The following is a 21,521-nucleotide window of genomic DNA, read 5'->3' as shown; positions in this document are numbered from 1 at the left end:
TGGAACCGTATCGCATATTAATTGCCCCCAAGTTCGTCTTTTATTTTTAGAAAGATACTGGGGAGGGCGGGGGATACAGAAATGATGTTTGTAAGATCTCCTAGCCCCATGTAGACCTTATTTTGCTGTCATGAATTATTTAGTGTTTCAAGTCTGCTGTAGTGCTGTATTTAATATGTTTTAAATGACATTGAATCAGTTAATACGATGGAGGAGAAGATCTGGGCGGACTGATAATTAATCTGCCAGGGGGAACAGCAGAAGAGAAGCTGTTGACATAGACTGAACAGTTTATTTTATACAAACAAGGAGCATTTTAGCATCCACTAAAAGGATATTTTGATCGACCCGGCCGGAGCAGCTTCGTGGAGCCGGCGGCTCCGCTCCGGCACGGTGCCGTGACCCTGGCTGGAGCCTCTGGATGCACAGCAATAGAAAGTAATAATTTATAGGCTCTCAGTGGGGTTGTAAGTGAATAAAGAGTGAATGCATTGAATTTCTGGATGAAAAAAGAGTCCGTAGCATCCAGAAGAAAATAGCTCGGTATTGTAGACCTATTAATTATGTTCCAGTATCGAGCAGCTGTTGGACAGGAGCACCGGGAGGAAATTCTGTTCCTGGCAGTCAGGCGCGTGGATGCACGTGGGCACAACTTGGAAAGGAAACTTTTTACAATGCTGGTGGAAGTGCAGCTTCTGCCTGCACCTTTGCTCCTCTCCTCCTCTACCAGAGGCACCTGGGGCAGGAATCACAGAAGCACGGAGCTGGAAGGGACCCACCAGGATCACCGAGTCCAACTCCTGGCTCCGCACCGGACCACCCAAAAATGAGACTGTGTGTCTGAGAGCGTTGTGCAAATGCTCCTTGAGCTCCAGCAGCTCGGTGCTGTGGCTCTGGGTGCAAACCTTTCCTGCCTCGGAGCAGCTCCAGGTAAAACATGTCCTTCCAAATGCAGCAAGGACTTCCTAGATGACTTCTGCAGGCAGATGCCCTTCACTGAAGTCTTTTCTTCTTGATGGCCTCAGTTAATGTTTCCAGAGCTAGCTGTTAGATTGTTTTTTTCTGTAGTAGCTCTGTGACGGCCTCGTGCTCTGCTTGAGCTTTGGTGGCAACTGCTTGGCTGTAGTAATCAGGATGAAGTCCTCCAGGTTTGTTTGATTTATCACACATTTTAAATACCTGTATGTCTGTAGCACACCTGCTGAAGCTTAAAACCAGCTCAGTGAGATGGCGATGGCCTTTAGGTTATGGAGGAGATTTTGGCTTTCGTTTATTACTTCTGCCTTGTGTTAATTCCTGCCCCAGGAAGGATTTTCTTGTAAATTCAGTATTTCTCTTACGAATTCTCTATTGTGCTTTTATCTTGCTAGCTTGGCCCGTAGGATAATACACATCTGATGGACAGTGGCGTGATGTCAGGCACTTGCTGGCCTTTCCCTGCCCAGGTGGGCACGGTTACACGCTGCACCTCGAGTATTCTTTATACCTGGCCATCAGAAAAAGTTCTGCCACTGCAATCAACACTGCCAAGAGTAAAGTTGATTTTTTTAAATTTCTTTTCGGAGAAATGCAGCTGGCAGAAGAGGTAAAACCCCTCAGTAGCTCAGTGCCACTAATTACTGCCACTGTGAAACCTGCAATAAAACCTTTGGGCTGCCTGGTGCTCCAGGTTCATCAGCCCGTGGGCACCTCTGAGGCATCTCGGAGCTCTGTGAGCAGCATTTCTGTGGCAAGGGTTAGGTGTCATGGAACAAAAGGAGCTACGTGGAATAGCAAAAGGGGAAAATAAGTTTCATTTGTGTGCAGTGACCATCCTATCGGGGCCGATTCCCTGCTGCTCCCCTCCGGCAGCACCCAAGGGTGAGCGAGCAGTGCTTTTGTGCCCGGGACTTTTGGGCGCCTTCGCCTGGCTGTGAGGACCTTGGCACGTCCCCGGGTGCTGGTAACGGGGAAGGAGGGAGCTCATCCATCTGTCTGCTGGCCAAGTGCACATTAAAGTCGACAGGAGCGGCGGCCTGACTTCCTGGCACTCCGAGGAAATCCTCTTGACGGAGGGTATCTCAGCAATTCGTTGCGTTCGGAGGTTTCCATTAGTGCCAACTAATTACACAGGCCGCGTTGGGTTGGAGTCGCAATTACATTGACCGATGTACAGTAATTAGCTTTGATACATGTTTCCGTGTGTAGGAGACGTTTAATTGCTCGCTGGTTTTTGACGAAGATACTGCTGTTGTCTGTAATTGGGTTTCCCCTTTCTGCCAGTGCCCGTCTGGAGCTAGCAGCAGCTCCAGCAGGAAGACGCGGCCACCGCCGACTGCCTCAAGTCAGGGACATGGCATCAGCGTGCTGGCATCTTTGCTGATGGCATTCGGTACATCTTGAGAGCAAACACCTTGTCTTTGTTTCCATCTAACAACGTTAGGCCTTGAGCAGGTTTCCTGTAACGCAGCACTAGCTCCAGCCAAAACTGAAGTGGTTTCGGCTCAAACCCATTGGTCTGTGGCTCTGCTGCTTGGTTTTTATGTGGGCAGCCCCACGACACGTCTCCATATTAACAGATTTGGTCTGGATTCCCATGTTTTGCACAGCCAGTGTGCCCTCTGCCTCATGCCGTGCCCACGATGCCGCAGGGTGAGCAGCGGTGGCAGCTTTTGTGCCTTGCTCGAAGTCTTCCAGGCTCTGACCTTTCCAAAAAATCATCCTTGGTCCTAGGAAAGGGTCAACTCAAACCTGCTCCTTCCATTCCTAGTAAATACTTATAACACTCCCGTGCACGTCTGTATGCGCGGATTAGCGAGAGCTTATTGTTTTGCTTAAAATGTTTACTTTGAGAATTCCTCTTATTGAAATTTTTAGTAAAGCCGCTCGCACGCAAACGCGCTGAATGGCTTCAGCTCGTCTGTATGCAGCCTGTTCCCGCAGTGCATATCGCTGAATGCGTTCAGCATAAAAAGTATAATCAGCGGAACTATTGTTCAGGTCTAATTGCGAGCTGGATCGTTGCACGTTTGCAGATTTTTTTGGCAACGCCGTCGCCAGTTGCTCATTAAGAGAACACTTGGGCGAAGATTGTGCTGGCGGTGCTACATTTGTCAATGGCAATCTAGCATTAATAGTACAAACTTTTAAAAATAACCGATGCGACAATAAATCCCCGACAAATAGCAAATACTTACTAAGTAAGTGTTGTAAAGTTTCAGACAATGCTGTGAAGTGCTCTGCTAATAAACCATTTTTACAGTGGTGTGCTGGGCTGTGTTCGTGGGGTGATTTAACAGCCTTCATCTCCACAGCTCTTTTGCCTGCAGCAATGTTATATGGTCAGGATTAACGATTAGGTGTAGCATCGTTGTCAGTCTCAGCACATTTTTCTTAATTTATTTTCATTGGATTAATGGCCTCGTCGTGGGATAGGCATAACTTGTCTATAAAACAATCATTGTATTTGCGTATAGATGGATAAAGCTCCCCTCCCTCTGCGGCCGTTCTCCTTGCAGCTCCACGTGTCCAGCGTTACCACCTTGCACCTTGGCTAGCAGGGAACTGGGATAAACTGGTGTTAGGTTCACTGACTTCCACTGTGTCCATCTTCCCAAGCACCGATGTCTTCTGTTTTTTGGTAAGAGCAAGGCTTTGAGGCCAGCTCGGACTGTTTCCAAATACTCTCCTCTAGTTCTCCTCATTTTGGAGCTCAGTTCAACGTCTGAACCACAAAGACATTCATAAAAGCTCTAGGAGAGAACCTGTTGAGTGAATTTCCATTAAATGGAGATTTCCTGAAGCTTCCTGAATGCAGGTTTACCTAAAGTAAGCAGTTATACTTGTATTTTTGTTAAGGATACTTTTATTTTGGTAATCGTTCTTCCTCCAAAGAGGCAGAGCTGTTCAAATCTCCAAACACTTGCAATCTGTCTGCGAACTACCTGCAGAATAGGACTTGCAGGCTGTGTTTCTGTAACTTGTGGTGTTCCAGGAGGCAGCTAACAGTGCGAGTTGTTGCTGTGTGGTTCAAGGGTTGACATCTTTCCTCAAATCCGTGCAGCGAAAACATATTTGTGCTAAAATAAGAATTGGTAATAAGGGTGGGGTTTGTGTTTAGATGTGCAGTTCAGGAATTCCTGCTGCAAAATGTGCTCCCTGCTCCAACAATAAGAGGTCTTCTGTGGAGTCTAAAATCAAAGTATTTCAGATCAGAAGGCTTAATTCAGATTAAGCTTTAATTTCTGTCATTGTCTCTTCCTCCCTGCTTCCTCCCTCGTGACCTTGCGTTTTTCGTGGTGTAGAGCAGACTGGGTAGAGAGGAGAAAAGGTGAGGAAAGAGCTCGTGGCGTGACCCATTGCTTGTGCCTTTGTTTCGGGTATGTTCTGCTCAGCTTAAGCACTTGTTTTAACTTGTGGTTTTGCTGTGGGAGTGAATGAGAGAGTCACTGGGAGGCTGCAGAGAATATCCTCTGCGTGGGTTTTAGTTTCTGCCCCAGGGTCCTGGACAGCACTTCTTGCCATTGGAAAATGTGTGTTTTTGGAAAAGGAAAGCATTGCTTTAGTCGTATCTAATTTGCTGCAAGTTGTACTTGAAAGGTCAAGTGTGCTGGTCTGTAGCTAAGCACGTGAGTGTCCTTGGGACTGGGTTCATTTTCAGAATGACCGAGGAAGGCTTCAGGGTTTGTGGTTTCTTGCGTGTATATTTTTGCATATGCTGATTGCTTTGGAGACACTTTGAACTGAAGGAATTCTGAATTACATTGGACTTTCTTAATTTCTAAGCTTTTTCTTAAAGCTTCTTTAAGCTTGCTTTGCTTCTCCCCAGAATAGCAAACCTGATTGCATCCTTCCTGTTTATTCCTTCTTTCTTTGAAACCTTCCTCGCTGTTAAAGCTGCGGTAGCAATGCTGCCTACCTTTGCGGGGGAGAGGAAGAATTGCTCTTGTTGATGTTTCACAGCAGTTTATTTGAAATAGAAAAAAATCACCTCCCACGTCTGCAGAGCTGAAGTTGCTTTGGAAAAAACAAAAAACAGGTAAACCACAAAGCAATTTCTTCTAGCAACAGGAACAAACGCACAGAGTGGTGATGACTTAACCTGTTTTGGAAGAGAGAATACTTCTCTACCAGTTGTGACTCATTGTCCAAACGCACTGTGTGTTTATACAAATGCGTATTCATACATCATTTATTGACACGTAGCTGGTGCATGGTCCGTGAGGCTCAGTCTGAGTCATGATCAAACAGCACGCATCTACTGCAAGCCTTACCTTTCACCCGAGGCACTGGGGAGGCAGATGGAATTGGGGCCTTTTTGGAGAACAGCTGAATATGAGAAGTGCCTTTTTCTGGCTTGTCATGTTAATAATTATTTTTTCTTGAATGAACTACCATAAAATGTGACTGTGCTACAGGCTTGTAAGCATGTGCAATCCAGCAGTGAAACTGCGTTGCTCCTGGTATCTGTAGCAAAACTCCCATGGGTTAATTTGTGTAAAATAAGACACGAGAAGAGAGTAGGAGGGGAAAAAAGAAAAGTGGGGTGGGGAGGAGATACAGTGAGAAGTCAGGAACTGCCTGTGCGAGGCTGAAGATGTACATGTTGGCAGCCTGGGGTGCTCTGCTCCCATCTCCGCGTCTCGCTGGCATCCCACTGAATTTGGATTCACTCGAACAGCAAGTTGCAGGCCAATGTGGAATCCATGGTAAATGGAGCTGAAGAGTCAGAGGTTTAAAAAATAAAAATAAAAAATGCATGCTGATTTCCTTGAGGGTTTGTTCTGTAACACAGCTCTTAAACTTAGCTGCCTGCTTGCCTGGGAGAAAGGAGAGTGCGTCGCGCAGGGCCAAGCTGCTCCCAGGGAAGTGGTGTTCTTGGCTGGCAGAGCCGGTCATTTTCTCTTCTACTCCACCTTTTAAAAATAATGGATTCTAAAAAGCAGAGGAGATCGATGCCAGGTTCCAAGGCCTGCAGTGACTTTTGTGCCAGGTGCTAATAGCGGTGTGGCTGCAAGGGTTTGGATGAGCACAATCATAACGCAGAAGCATTACGTGCAAGTGGGTCTGACAGCCAGGTTGTGGGTTCAGCTGGTCTGGGACACTCAAGTTTTTCGGGAGGAGAGTTAAGAGAATTTGCTGACAGCAGCCGCTCGTGTGTTAAAATAGTTCAAAACCACAGTCAGTGCTGCAGGTATGGAACAACACCGTGGCTCTGACAGCCCCGTCCCACTTCTCTGTGTGAAAATCCAGCCGGGAGCATCACCAGAGGGCCTGCAGCTCAAGTTAATCCCATCAGACTACGAGCCCGGAGAGGAAATGGAAACCATCTCGTGCAGCCTCAGACAGAAATCAGTCTGTGCTCGTTAGGATCAAGGTTATTCCCTTTCCAATAATTTCCCTTGAGACCCATGAAGTCCCTGTTGCCAGTGTCTCTTGCTTAATGATGCAGCTAGACACGAGGGTCAGCTCCAGGGTTTTTTCATGGGACAGATCCCAAGCAGCAAATCGGGAAGATTTTGTTATCAAGAGCAGTAGGTTTGGGCTGCACCCTGTTGTGCAGGGTGCTTGCTCACTAGAGTTCAAAGAAATTTGAGTGCAACCTCTTAAATACCGAGTGTCTTGTTACGAGATTTTAACTTGGTGTATCACAACAGGAAGAGCAGCTAAAATCTATTTTGAGAAGCGGAGCCAAAGGTCTTTGGAGGCTCCCTCTGGATTAGCATTGACCATAAATACAAATTTGGAGCCGAGCATTGTCTCTTTGTAAACCCTCTCCTCTCCTGAATATAAGAAATTGCAGTCGGGGTGCCTTTGGTCCCCTGATTATTGAGGTGAAAGCGGGGAGGAACCTTGGTCATGGAGGCTGATGGACAACAAGCCTTGTAAACAGAGCTGCTGTGTACAGCCAGGATACCTATGTAAGTTTATAATTTCTGAGGTTTAAGAGCAGTTTTTATTGGGATGACTCAGCTGGTCCAGCACGCAGTATGGAGAGCAGTGGGGCAAGGGAGGGACCGTGGGGATGCTCCCGATCCCAAAGGGCAGGCCGGGGCCGTGCGTGCAGGCCGGGAGCTGCTCTCCCAGGTCACTTTGTCAAAAGCCTTCTCCTTCCACGTGAGAATTGTGCAAGCCGTGTCCTCTGGTGGGGGTGATGGCTTGGAGTGACTTCACCAGCCTGCGAGAAATCCTTCAGCGTGTGGAGGACCCCTCATGGAGGTCCTTTGGTGGATATTTTTGGTGTGCCAGGGCATCCGGGTGAAGTCAATTTTCCCTTTTTGGGAGGCTAAGACTTGCACTGTTTTCAGGATTGAGCTAAAACCTGTTGGCAAGGTGCAGAGAGTTGCTCTAGGGACATGGTGGCACTTGGGAACAGATTGCTCAGGCTGCCCTTTTACCTTTCTGCTTGTGAGTCTTCCCTGTTGGCTCCGTGAGCTGATTTCCTTCTGGGTGGGAGCATCCCATCTGTGAAGTGCTTTAGGGCACGCTTCTGCTGCTGATTTTACTTTTTTTTCTTTCTTTCTTTTTTTTTTTTTTTTTTTTTTTTTGCCAGAGTACAAAAAGCAACTTTACAAGCTCCTATTTGAAGCTGTTAGACAAACTGAATAGAGCCATTAGTGTAACATCTACCCTCCATTAGCTAAATGTTTCTAAATGTTGTAGGGCACGGTGAAATATTAATATTTTTTTCTTACTTCAGTCCAATTATTACCACTTTATTAGGGAATGACACTGGGAAAAGGGAGTTTCTGTAGGGGAGGCATGGACACGCTGCTATGCCGCCTCTCCTAAGGACAAACCACTTACACTTGCTGAAGTCCCATTAGACGGGGATGAAATTAAATCAACTGCTCCAGGAAATGAGACAAACGTTCCATTAAAAAAAAAGAAAAAAAGCCGTCCACTGTAACAACTGGTTTTGATCTCCACGCAGAGAAGCAGAGAGGGCTTGCAGAGACATTGGGTGGAGGAGACCTGGCCTTGAAGGGGCTCTCGCAGACAGCTTGGTCCCACTTCTGTCCCCTTACTTGTGCCCTAGTATTCAAACTTGCCCCATGAAAGGACTCTTACCACTCTTCTGCCCCAAAATTTCCATTCCCAGCAAGTATTTGGTGGCTGAGCGGCCTTGTTCCCTGGGGAAGCTCCCAGCACAGCCCTGCCTTCCCTCGCCCCAGTGCCGGGCCTGCTCTGTGCCTGCAGCCCCTTGCCCATTTTGCCAAAAATCGGCCTGCTGAAGTTTAATTTTGCAATGCTGTGTGACCCCTGGGCTCCTTTGTACCCAGTTACAGGCCTTCAGGTCGTGGATGAAATGTCTGTGGGTATGGGAAGCTCTGAGAAGATCAGGGCAGAACGCCTACAAAACGCGTAGTTATTTTTCCAGCAGGGATGAGTGTACAAAGGTCACAAAAATGAGGAATTTGAAACCGCAGAAGAATTCTAACGTTGATATTTCCTGCTGTCTGTACAAAAACGGGGCCGTTTGATTGCTCCAATTGGCGAAAACCCTTTAAAGCGAGGCGAGGCCTTCCGGCCCCAGCTGGGAGCAGCCCCAGGCCGGGTCTGCGATCCCCAAACACAAACCCTGAGGTTTTACGGTTTTATCTCACAAAGAAAAGCCTTCTTGATGGGTAGACTTAATATTCTAGCAACCCACGTGGAATTTGAAAGCTATAAATCCTGCCAAGCCCGCATTATGTTCTGGGTTGCATGTGGAAGTCTGCACTAATAATTGTAGGTGTGCACCCCAGCCCTGCTGGACGCACCGATGGGAGGAATCCCAGAAATGTGTGTGTGTGTTGGATGTTTAACAGTAATCACCTTCTGTATTAAAACCAGAAATAAGCAGTTTGCTGTCGTGGCTGTACAGGATGATTCGCAGCCGGAGCAGTTTGCTGTCGGGTAGCTTTCGGTGTGCTTTTATATCGTTTCTGATTTTATTCCGCCCTGCTTTTTCATCATCTCTTCTAAGGAGCTGGAGTAGAAAGGATTAAAAATAAATAAGTAAAAGGCTATCTCCGTCATATGCCTTATTACCTGCCTGTATGCAGCTGTGGGCTCTGTTCTAAAAACTGGAATTCAAGTTGCTGTAAAAACCAGCTCTGCCTTTGTTGTGGGCTTCAATAAAAATAGGATTTGTGCGTTATCTTGGTCTCCCTAGTATTCAGCCCTGCTGCCTCCTCTTAATCTCTGGCTTGCCAAATATGAAAAAATGTAGAAACGGAAGGTTTCCAAACACATTTGCCAGGGTTAATGCCAGAGTCTAAACATAAACTCTGCCGGGACAGGTTGTTTTTGGGAGCAGTGCTGGGTGGGAGGGGTGGGCTGGAAGAAGCCCAGAACTTCTTCCCGAAAGTGCTGCCTGGGGTCCCCAGCGTGTGGTACGTGTGCTTTGTCTTTTGAAAGTGGGATTTTGGGAACAGGGACCTGCTTGTGCTGCATTGCTTTGGCTCCTATCGGGTGCCTGTGCCTGCTCGTGCTGGGTTGTGTGGCTGGCTCGTTTCTATGTGAAAACTGGGAAAGTAGCAGTGAAAGTGATTGTAATCCCAGCTTCTAAGGCTTCCCGGGAAAATCTCTTTAATGAAGTTTGTCTGTGGCATTGCTTGTTGTTGTGCAGTTCGTTTGCTCTGGAAGTACTTGGTGAAGCAGCAAAATTTTGCCGAAACCTTTAATTCAGCAATTGGGTGACTGCCACCAGTGAGCGACTCCTTCCTGAAGAACCATCTGCACACAGCATCAGGGTTTGCTGAGCAATAAAAATGAGGCACTTCTAGGCAGTTTCTTTGACTTAGAGCGAATTTTATTTATCTGCTGTAAGCTCTGTTGCTTCCTTAACCTCTGCTTTTTGCGTAGTGAAAGAAGGAAGAGGCAATCTGCCTGCATAATATATAAGAACATGACTGAGTGGTTTGTGCCGATAACGAGCCACAAACTCAGCGAAGCAGCAGGGTTTTGGGCTTGGCAGGTGCTGAAGTCTCCAGGAATGCACTTTGGGGTGGCACAAGGGGGCTGCCAGCACCTTTGCTCCCTGAAACAGGTTCTGGCCATGCTGTGCTTTGCAGACCCGGTGTGGCTGTGCTCGCTGGGAGGTGAGATCCCCTGCAGAAGCTGCACGAGGCTTGCTGGTGATTACCAAGCAAAACTGTGCTCTGCTGAGGGTGTTGGACGGAGCCTTCAAGGTTCATCTGCTTGATATGAACCTCGTGTGATTTCTAGGGTCAGCTGTGCATCCTCCAAAGCATCGCGCTCGCTCCTTTTTAAATGGTGGCAGTGTTCGAGCTAGAAAGGCTCTTCTATTTTTACTTGAAGGCTGCATGCAAGCAGGCTTGCCAAATACATGCCAGATGTCTGAGCTGTACTTTGGAGCGCGCTTTGTATGGGATTCTTGTAGGCATTGTCATGAATTGGCAGCAGGAGCGCCGGCATCGCTGCTCTGTGGCTCTCTTGTTGTCGGTGGAGCGCCGTGGGGAAGGAAAACATGGGGCCGTAGTTCCTGCTGAACCCCGCTGCCTGTCGGGCTTGGAATGGCTGGGAGAAAGCTATCATGTATTGAATCATCGGGGTTTTCTAGCCGAAGCTATAAGGGGATCCTGGTAGGAAGGAGTGGAAAGCACGAAGCAACTTGGGGCTTCCTGGTGGCAAGAAGGGTCCCCAGGGCTCTGGCAGGAGCTTGGCACAGGGGCGGCAGGCTTTCCTTGCCTGTTGGTGTTCAAGGTCTGTCAGAACAGAACGTGTGAGCGCAGTTTTCTGCAGAGAAGGAGGAAATCTGGGCTGCTGTGGTTGCTCGGAGCTTAGGGCCATGATTTCCCAGCTCCCAGGAAGGTGCAGGAGGGAGCCTGGCTGGGCTCTGTGCCGGGGGCTGCGTCGTGCAACGGGGCGAAGGAACCGAGCGGCTCGCCGTGGCTGCTAACACGTGTGGAACTGCGTGAGACAGCCCCAAACGTCTCTGATAAGCCAGGAAAATGTGAAGTGGTAGTGAAAAATCTCATTTTGGTCCGAAGTTATGTATTTTTCCATTAACGTACAAGGGAAACACATCTGCTGATGGAAGCAGCAGCGGCGATGCTCTCCAGCAGCAGCCTGGCGGCTCTTTGGGTCTGTCAGAGAGCGACATTTCTGATGAGAAGTGTTGCCCTCACTCCTCAAAAATGAGGAAAACAAAGCTTCAGGCTCGTGTTTTAGTTTGCTCAGTGAGTGTTTTCAGTAGAGACAGGTAAACAAGCGAGAGATGTGGATGGCTTCCCCAGCCACAGCGGGGCAGCCACGCGTGACGTGCAGAGCTTGTCCTGAAGCAGGCGATGCCAGGCCCAAGGGAGCCGTGGCTTTTGTGTTTTGGTAAAGCTGCATCACTAAGCAAGGGGTTTTGCTATTTTTTAAGCATTGCTGTATTTCTGAGTATTGCTCTAAGCTCTCGACATGCTAAGAAGTATAACCTGGTGATGCGTGGCCGGGAGCTTTCTCCCGTGTCGTATTCTGCACACCTTAAATACGATTTTTCAGTACAGTTCCCGAATCTGGCCTAGAATTATGTTGGAAGTCCTGTATTTGTGGCTTGAAATGCAAGCTTTTTTCCTCTCAAAGACCAGTAATTTCAAGGATAGTAATGGTAAGTTTTCTGCCTGTTCATAACCCACATTAAAGTCACTTTTCAGTGGTAGACCTTAGGGGAAGTTGGTTTAAACGTTGTGTTTCAGATTAGCTCTTACTGCAGATAATAAAAATGGCTATAAAAACGGTAGTCTCGACCCTGCTGATGTTCAGTGATCCTTATTTTTGTAATAAATTCCCTTTCTGGCCTCCCTCCCTGCTTTCTCCAGGTGCGTGTGGTTTGCTATCGTGCCATCAGAAGGGGAGCAGGAGCAGGAACCTGGGCCCTTTTGTCTTAGCAGCCTTAAAGACGTACGTGCGGAGTGCTGAGCTGCAGGGAGGATTTTTGGAGTAGCTGTGTTCTGACTTCTTAGAGCTAAATAGACCTTGACTTAGCGGTTTATCCCCTCTCCAGCGGCACAATCAAAATTTAAATTACTGCTGGGGTACTGGATCGGTCCTTGCATTAAAGGAATTTGGCCTGACATCCTCGCTGTCGGGAAATGAGGTTACGGGGTTCTGCCCTCCAGCAGAGCTGGGATCTCAGCCACGAGCTTCCCCTTGCACTGGGTGGCTGTGGGGCGGTGGTGATGCTCAGATGTTAGAGACTGTGGCTACAAAACACTAAAAAAACCTCTTTATACATTCACACTTTTTCATAATAATGCTGCCTAACAGAGAGCTCGCACATGGGTGATGTGCTGCGAGGATGGCAGCTGTTAAACGTTCTGTGCCACGCCGCTTCCAAGCAGCGCTTAAAATAACTTCTGGACAAAAATCACTTTTGTGCTCAGATGCTTTTATTTTGGGAAAGGCAAACAGTTGCAGTGAGCGCCGCGCTGCTGCTCGGTGACAGCAGCCACCAGCACTTCCATGGCACGGACGTGAGAAGCGCTGCGGGAGCCGGACGGGGTTTTAAGGGCATTTAAAATTTTGTTGCTCTACGTCTTCAGGATGCAACGTGTCTCTGTCACACGAAGGCGGTAACAAATAGGAGCTGACAGGGTAATGTGAGGGTTGCCAGCGGTGGTGATTAAATGTGACCGGTGTTGAGGCGGCGGGACGGGAGCGATGGCTGCGCTGGAGAAGCCGGCGGCAGAGATACCGCGGAGGCTGGGCTCGGGGACGAAACCTGTGCTAATCAAGCCAGGCTTTGTGCTCAGGTAAAAACACGTGGCTTATCGATGTAAATAGCTGGTGGAATTACACCCCTGTGAACCCTCTGTGCTACTCTTGGGGTGCTTGCAGCTGTGGGTTGAAGCAGGCTGCAGGCGTGGGGTGCGAGCGGGGTGCTGCTGCGTGGCCGGGGGCTGCAGCATCGCCCCTGGGGCAGAGCAAAGGGTGAGGAGGGATGTGTGGAGTCTGCTTTTCTCTGCTGGAGGGCTGCGGGATGGAGCGGGTGCTGTCCCCGTGTTACCTGGGATGTTAACCCAGCGGTTACTGGGGTTAACTTCACGGGCATCCCGCTCATCGCATCTCACCAAGCAGAGCTGCGAGGGAAAAGGTGCGAGCAAGGGGCTTCACCTCCTTGTTTTGGAGCTGGGCTTTTGTGTCATGAAGATGAATGGTCGGAATGATGTATTTTACGTGGAAGGGAGAAGCCAGGGATGTGCTGGGGAGGACAGAAAAGAGCAGCTGCGAACCCCTGTGCCCACGGTGCGGTCGGCACGCATACCCCTGCTAGCTCCTGTGAATTCAGCACAGCAGTCGCAGCACCTTTCCCTGCAGGTCCCAGGCTCTTTGCAGAGCAAACAGCTCGGATACTGCTTAAAAGTCACAGGGGCTGTTGGTGGGAGCTCCCCAGGCACCAGCTCCATCCCCAAAATAAGCGTGCTGAGCACTGCTTCCTCCCCGCCAGCATCCCCTTGGTGCTGTGATCGGCTTCCAGGAGGGCACAGCTAACGGGGCGGACACATGCTGGGACTTTCTGGGAAGTGGTTTGAGCTGGGTTTGGTAGCAGCAGCATCCAGGACGAGTGTCTGCAGCAGGCACAGCCACGTAAGGGGCTCACTTCTGGCAAGGAGGGAGCCCAGCTCCCTGCCACGGCACCAGCAGCTCCTCCGAGAGCCCCATCCCTTGGTGCTGCTGCCTCGAGACTCGTTAGGGCATTGCTGCGTTGCTTCCAGAGCCTAAATGTAAGGAGACTGATGGAATGGTTTTGTCTTCCGCTTCGTTAATCTGTGTAGTAACACTGTAATACGTGATAGCTTGGAAGGAGGCATCGTAATGCCTCTGTGAGCAGCAGCTAGATTTCAGAGTTATTGTTTGTGCCGTTAGTGAGGGGTTTAATAGCTTAATCCATCTGCAAAGCGAGGAGATTTATTGGACTGTACAATGAATGGGCTCGTAATTACAGCAGCAGTCCTACGAACTGGTCGTCCGGGTAAGGCAGAGAAGTATGGGAAGCACAAGTAACTTCATTAAAGTTCTGTAGCGGTACCCGGTACAAAATTTACTGAAATCAGAAAAAAAAAAAAAAACCAACACCTTGTTGGTCCTTCCTGAGCAGTGGGACCGGGGCACACAGACCCCGATAAGCTCCTGGCCTGCACTGAGCCAAGTGGCTGCCTGCCCAGCGTCATTGGCACTTATTTATTTATTTTATGAGTAGCTGAGATTGCAATTACGCTCCGAGCCGTAGTAGATTTTCTTTTTAATTAGTGCAGCCTGATAAATACTTTACAAAGCATGCAGTATATTCCGGGCGTAAGAAGGAAGACCGATGCTCGCTCTATAGGACAAGAAACATAAATAGATTTTTGTCGCTTTGGGATTTTCCTGCAGTTAGCTGTTATACATGGCAGGAGGGGAAACTGGAAATAAATTTCTGGATGAAGTTTCTTCCCTGTATTTTAGATCCTTTCTGTCCAGCAACCCACAGATGGAGAGCTGGAAGCAGCGAGGATTAGGCAGTAAATCTGCACTAAAGAGCCGCGGCAGAGGCTGGTAATCTGTGCTCAATTATGGCAGATCCGTTCATTTGTTTGTACACTGCTGCAATTTCCTCGTGCTTAAGGAAGAAAGAAGCCACCCTGACAGCACACCCTGTATTAAAATACCGGCTGAATGCGGGCTCTGTACAAATCAAGCACACACAAAAGGTTAGAAACAAGGCTTGGCTGTTCAGACCAGTTGGCCAGGTCCTGATAAATTCTTGTGTTGTCAGAATATTTCCAGTGGTTGTCCCCGGTGCGTGGCATTGTGCAAAATGCCCCAGCGTGGGGCAACAGGTATGGGTTTTAGGCAGGGCATCGAGGAGCCAGCACGGGCAGGTTTCAGACGCAGGCGAAACGCATTTGGGAAGCACGGAGCTGTCAGAAAGCTTCAATAATCCGTAAATGTCTCATTTTAAGGCATAAGTAAGCTTTGGCAAAGGATGAGAAGTTTTGATATTAAATTATCCAAAAGATTTAATTTTCCGCAGTTATTAAAAACAAGCCCTGAGTTCTTTTTTTTTTTATCCTTTCCGTTACAAAACATTGGGCTAGTCTAATGACTGGACCGAATAGCGTTTTGCTGCGTGTAATGAATGGGAAATGGGGGGAAAATTCTGCCTGAGGTTTGCGTGTAGCCGAGGATAACTTTTAGATCAGGCTATTACTGACGTTCCAGTGTCTCTTCTTTAAATATTGGGTTAAACCTATCTCAGATTGGCAGTCGCCGCTCGGGTTTTTTTTTCTCCCTGCGCTAAATGGCTTAGCCCGGCGTAGAGGCTTCAAAGTAAATAGGTAGCTTATCGCTATTCAGCAGAAATCCCTGGTCTTAAGTAAAAATACTGTCCGTCTTCCTGCCGAGCAAACACAGAGCCCGTGCGCTCGGCTGCTCTGAGACCTCCCGGGTCTCAGCGGGCGGCTGTGTGCCGGTTACTGGTGAAGCGCACCGAAGGTAAGGTGGGAAGGTAAGGAAGGGTGCTTTTGGGGGTGTTTTTTTTAATTTTGGGTGACTTGTTCAGGAAGGCACATGTTGTTTTGAGGGCTGGAGGTGCTGGGATTGCACCCAGATGGGTGCCAGGCTCACATGGGTTGGCATCGGAGCATGTGCGGCACCATCCTGCCCGGGCACCCAGCCTGCCCGCAGCTGGCCCTGCCTCCCTGCAGGAAAAGGGATTTTGCATTTTATTCTTGCATCAGGGCAGTGGAAAGGCAAGCTTTAATAATAATAATAAGTCAATTATTTTATCTCTTGTTTCGAAAGTGCGATATGGGAATTGGCACGGGCGCTGCGTCCCGCTGAGCACGGCTCGCTGCAAAGGGAGCTGCGTGGGGTGGGAGCACAGAACAAGAGAAGGAACCTCTTAAAGGCGTTGGGAAGGGCTGGTCCTTCAATGGGCATGAGTTACCTGGCAGTGGGGTTGGTGTTTTTACTTTCCAGGGGGCCGTGGCTTTGCTCCACAGGGCTGCAGGGAGCAGTTGTCACCAGCCCACGGTGCCCAGCGCCGTTCCGAACTCATAAGAAGGATTAACCAGAACGATCCCTTGAAGGAAACTGGGAGTTCTTGCAGAAACTCATTTTCTCATTTTAGTGCCAGTTTTCTTTTTCTGGTTCCAGATTCGTTTTTCTGTTTGCTTCCCTTCTTCCAGGGATGCTCACGCCCATACAAAGGCTTGTCCTGTTCACCGGGTGCTTTGTAGAGAGTGCGGTGACGGGGGAGGAAAGGCAGCTGAGTTCCTGGGCTGGACATTCTGTGCTGTCATCTTGGGATTTTCAAACAGAAAGAGTCCTCTTACCGGTTTTGACAGTAAATGCAATAGTTGTTACGTTTGCATTAAAAGATCCTGCCTTTTGTTTAAAGGACAATTTGGTGTTGATAGTACAGACTTCCAAAAAAAAAAACACAAACCCTCGAGGAAGGAATGAAATGCCGGTGAATAGCTAAGTTCATGAGAGGCTCTGACATTCAGTTAGAATTAGGTTTGGCTGAAGATCTTCGATAGGTGCAGGCACAGCGTGCGTAGAAATAGCAGTATGGAAAAGTGGGGAGCGTTTGGGAAACATCGCATCAATCCCTGAACGGGCTGCGATGGAAAACTTCGGGGGAGGATGTGATGTGGCATCTGCTGTAACTCTGTTTTCGGATTAACACTCCTGTGTAACTCCCACTGAGCTTAAAAAAAAAACAACACTGGACCGGTTTATTGAAATAGTTTTCTTTTAATGGTTCCTGGAAAACCAAAGAAATGCTAAGTGTCACGGGAGCTCTCCAGCTGGTTCCCGGACCCGGGAGCGAAGTGCAGAAGTGCAGCAGGAGGCTCCTCAGCTGCTGCGGGTGGTGATCAAAGGGAAACGGTCACGTCAGCACTCAGGGAAAAGAGTAAGTGCAAAAACTAGTGTTAGCCATCAAGGAATGAGTGTACACACGGCCAGCGGCTGTCACGGAGGTGTCCCCAGATGTGTCCCCACTTCCCGGGAAGTCTGGCAATTCTGTATGCATTTATACATTGGCTACAAATATCTAAATAAATGTGTGTGTATATACATTCATTTCCCCTTGAACACACGGAAATCTGACAATGATTTGGGCTTCAGAGAAATTCCTACTTTGAATATATTCAACCCAGTTCTGCAGTTCAAAAAGCCGTCGTACAAAGAGGCTTCTTAATAAATATTGCAGCAAATAAGTTGCTTTTCTTTAAGAAACGCGTTCCGGAGCTGAAGCTGTCACTCTGATACGCAGCAGGGACTGCTGGTTCCTGCCTCACAGCGTGGAGCACCAAGGTTTGTCCTTTTTCCAGGCATGAGTAAGAAAGCAGCGGTGGCAAGGCTTTATATTTATGTAGCTCTGTTGTTCTTTATGCTAAAAATGATGTTTCTGAGGCCTTGACACCTCACTGGAGCTGGCAAAAATACGCATCTCTAAATGCATCCCTTCTGGGGGCCGCAAACCCGTTCGCTCTGTAAGAAATGTTATTTTCCTGCATTTTAATTAGTTTAATGATGGCATGTAGAGCAAGTGCAGAAGCAGAGGAAAACAAAGCCAGCAGTAATTTGTAGATTGCTTGGGTGCTTCTTCCAGGAGGAGCGTGAGCCCTGTGGCTGCGCCTTACAGCAACCCACGGGGTCCTGCCGGCAGCTCCTGTTGCCCCCAGTCGTAATTCAGCAGAGGAATTGGAGGAGTTTTTGCCTGGACTGAAGCATTTGCACTTCAAAAGTCGTGGTCCCAGCGTTTCTGGGGGATAGGGACCGACTGGTGAACAGCCCATGCCTCGAGGTTCGGGCCGGGGGTGTTAGGGGGCGCAGCCTCAGCCCTTATGTGGTCCAGCAAAAAGGGGAGGAAACAAACCTGGGTCTCACGGATTTGTTATTTCATACCTTGAAATACTTTTCCATCTCTCATTCCTTAAATCTTTTAAGTATTACGTGATGAAATACTTTTTCATGAGAGTAGCGAGGGAATAAAGCAATTTAACAGAGTCCCTTTGCAGGTTTAAATTACCTCTTTCTGCTGTGGAAATCCTGAATTCTTTCTTCTCCCGTTGAATAAAAAAAATCCATCTACCCATTTAACATGCAATAAACCTCCCTCCTGCACTGATAGTTCTAGATTTTTCGGTGACTGGTGAGATTTAACGCAATGGATCTCTGCAAATACTCCACTTTGCTATCCGAACCCTCCTTAGTTTGTTTTTAGTTGATAAAAGCCAAATATTTCAGCAGCCTCACCACGGAGCCCCGGATGTGGCTGGGCTCCTGCCCTGGGGCCAGGCTGTGGCACCCCATCAGTAGGGGTAGGAAGGGTGCCTCCATCCCTCCTGCTCTTTTTAGGGTGGGAAATTGCATCTCTGCTTTCCAAGCACAACCCAAATGAAATTAGAGCTGATCGTAACGGCGCACCCAGGCACGGCTTTAAAAACACGGGGTAATGGGAGCATCAAAACTGTGGTGGTGGTGTTCCCCCTTCCCTCTCGCTGTCCCCCGGTGATGCAGATGGTTTAATTAATTTGGAGTTTTATAGGTAGGGGTGAAGTGTGTCAGAAATGTTATTCCCTGTTTAAAAGTGAATTATCCCCGTGTGTAAAAAGAGCAGAGCGTATTTGTTGGGGTCATCCTGAAAGCATCATCACTAAAAATTATCTGCTGATGCAGAAAATTGGATTTATTCTTATGCTAGCATTTCCATAAAAATACAATTAGATATAAATTTATGTTCTCTAAAAGCTTGCAGTAAACTGGGCTTTCAGAAAATAAGACACTTATCTTTTAAAGTCCAGTTTTAAATGACCAGATGGTGCTTACGGTGTGGAAGCATAAAACTGGTGCGAGATAATTGTTTCCAGTTACAAATAAAAAAGGTGGGGGGGCAATTTGAGGTGAAACTGCTCTTCCTCGTGTGTGGTGAACTTGTGTGGGTGTCTGTCGGCTGGACTGGGACGGGTTCTGGAGCCCCTCGATTAACAGAATGGCTCCAGGGGGACTTGTGCTGCAGGAGCTCGGTGGGTTTTGGTTCCCCTCTTTGGTTCTGGCTCTGATATGGGAAGCCCAGATGCATCTTAAGATAGGCTTTGGCGCTGATAAAAGCTCAGGGCTATGATACAAAAATCACTCAAACTTGTGGGTTTTGTCTTCGTGCTGCTCAGCCTTGCTCCTTGCTGGGGTGTGACAGCGGTGTTGGGGCACACCGCATGCAGCAGAAGATCCATCTCGCAGGGAAAAATAAAGCACAGAGACTTCTTGTGGCTTCTGCCTTCTGCTCGAGGAGCAAGCACGGTGAGTCCCCAGCATGTCTGAGGAAGTCTGTCTGTCTGTGGGACAGCCTCGGGCTGTCCTCAGCCTCTGCAGGGACTGCAGGAGCCCAGAGCACCGTAGATGCCGGGTGCCAGCACCGTGCTCCTCGCCACGCACCGTGCTGTTTTGGAACTGCATCTGAGGTGCGTATCGATCCGGCACTGAGTCTCATCTCCGAGGCTGTTTATAGCTTGCTGTTGTGCTTTTAAGAAATAATAAAGAGGGAAAACACACATCCCTTTTCACGTCAGCGATTGCGGCTGGTTTTGATTTAGGTTGTGCTTGTAGGGCTGCTCTGCTGGCAGCCCTCTCGCTGTGCTGGAGGTGGTGGCTTTCTGCTGAGGGCCTGTCCTCCTCCTGTGCTGGAGAGGATCTGCTCACCGATCCCCAGGGGATTTCTCAGCCTCTCACAGCGTGCCATGCTGCTGTGTTGTCACAGCCCGGGGTGAATCGTTGCTCGGTACGATTGTCTGGAGAAAGAATGAAGGGGAGAGCTGGAAAAAAAAATGCTCTTTCAGGTGTCTCTACCTGTCCCCTTCTCACAAAATACTGTCATGGGGTGCACCTGGCAGCACCTTACACTGAAGCAAGGCTCTGCTGGTGCTTTATTCGATGCTAAATTAGGAGGAGCTGTTGATTCCCTTGAGGGTAGAGAGGCCCTACAGGGAGATGGTGATGGCTCAGACCATGGGGCGATCACCAGCTGTGTGAAACTTAGCAGGAACAAAGGCTGGATCACAATGCCAGGGGATGTAGAAAGAGTAGGATGTGCCCAGAGGAGGGCAACAGATGGTGAAAAGTCAGAGGGTGAGGTGTATGAGGAGCGTCTGAGGACCAAGCCAGAGGTGGCTCCATGTTGTGGTTTGCTCTGCTCAGAGCAGGCCGAGGGGAGGCCTCATGGCGGCCTGCAGCTCCCTCAGGGGGAGCAGAGGGGCAGGCGCTGAGCTCTGACCCTTGGGGACAGCAACAGGACCCGAGGGGATGGTGTGGAGGTGGTGGAGTCCCCGTCCCTGGAGGTATTGAAGAGATATGTGGTTGTGGAGCCACATAAGATGGCTCCACAACCACATATCTCTTCATAGAGGTAGCTACAAAGGGAAATGGTTTAATGATGGGGTTCTTCTGTAGGTCATGTTGATAGTTGGCCATGCTGACCTTGCAGCTCTTTGCCATCCTCAGTGATTCTGTGAACAGTTCTGCTGTCAGGCCTGCTCAGCACCATCTCCTAACCCCGTTTTCCGTTTATTTTGCAGGTATGGTGTGAATATGCGTTGCCTGGCAGCTCGGGTCAACTACAAGACTCTGATCATCATCTGCGCCCTCTTCACGCTGGTGACGGTGCTGCTGTGGAACCGATGCTCCTCGGACCGGGCCGGCCCTTTCCCCCGCAGCCCCGGCAGCCTCGAGCGCCGCGGGGCCGCCGCCAGCAGCAAGGGGCCCGCACGCGACGGGGGCCGGCAGAGCGAGGAGGCTTCGCCCCAGGAGCAGCAGAAGGCTCCCCCCGTCGTGGGAGGCTTCAACAAAGCCCCGGGGCCGAAGTATGAGGAGATTGACTGTCTGATCAACGACGAGCACACCATCAAAGGGAGGAGGGAAGGCAGCGAGGTCTTCCTGCCGTTCAGCTGGGTAGAGAAATACTTTGAGGTTTATGGGAAAATTGCTCAGTACGATGGTTATGACAGGTTTGAATTCTCTCATAGCTACTCCAAAGTATACACACAAAGAGCACCTTACCACCCGGACGGGGTCTTTATGTCCTTCGAGGGCTACAACGTAGAGGTTCGAGACAGAGTGAAGTGCATAAGTGGTGTTGAAGGTTTGTGTTCAGCATTTTTTTTTTTATAGTTGAAATGCTTCTTAAATTTACTGTTGTTATTTGAGGTGCACAGGGATCGTAATTTTGTCATGGTGGTCCAGATAAAAATCCCTTTACTCAGAGAAGTCTTGTGGAACTCGTCGTACCGAGTTTTGGGATTTCACCAGCTTCCTTCGTGCCTCGCTGGTGTTACCGCAGCCATCTCCTGAGGGCCAGGACACTTCTCTTGCAGCGCTGCTGTCAGGTGTTGGCATGGTCATCGACGCTTGCAGCATCTGTCAGGGAGCCAGAAGTATTTTTCAGACAAGCAAACAAAACCAAAAAAACCCACATGCCTGGCCCTGGTTTCTGCGGAGACTCCCCCTTCCCTGCGGACACGGGTGCAGCAGCAGGGCTGATGCTCACTGAGCCAAACGGCACC

General features: G+C 48.9%; 1 protein-coding gene across 7 annotated transcripts in view; it reads left to right on the top strand.

The window, feature by feature from the left end:
- The window catches only part of GLCE (glucuronic acid epimerase), a 44,386-nt gene that overhangs the window by 12,763 nt on the left and 10,102 nt on the right, over positions 1-21,521 (top strand). For 4 of the 7 annotated variants that reach the window (XM_084531573.1, XM_084531575.1, XM_084531576.1 and 1 more), the window contains exon 3: positions 20,538-21,100. In XM_084531573.1, the coding sequence (XP_084387699.1) occupies positions 20,551-21,100 (550 nt within the window). In that variant the 5' untranslated portion in view covers positions 20,538-20,550. Of the gene's footprint in view, positions 1-12,490; positions 12,726-20,537; positions 21,101-21,521 lie in introns of those variants that run through there. The other 3 variants (XR_014696636.1, XM_084531572.1, XM_084531577.1) reach the window with 2 other exon arrangements.

Source organism: Aythya ferina, assembly GCF_964211825.1.
Source record: "Aythya ferina genome assembly, chromosome: 11".
In the NCBI taxonomy this organism is placed as follows: Eukaryota; Metazoa; Chordata; class Aves; order Anseriformes; family Anatidae; genus Aythya; species Aythya ferina.
Note: the sequence above shows the minus strand (reverse complement) of the source record. Positions and strands in the feature narration are given on the sequence as shown.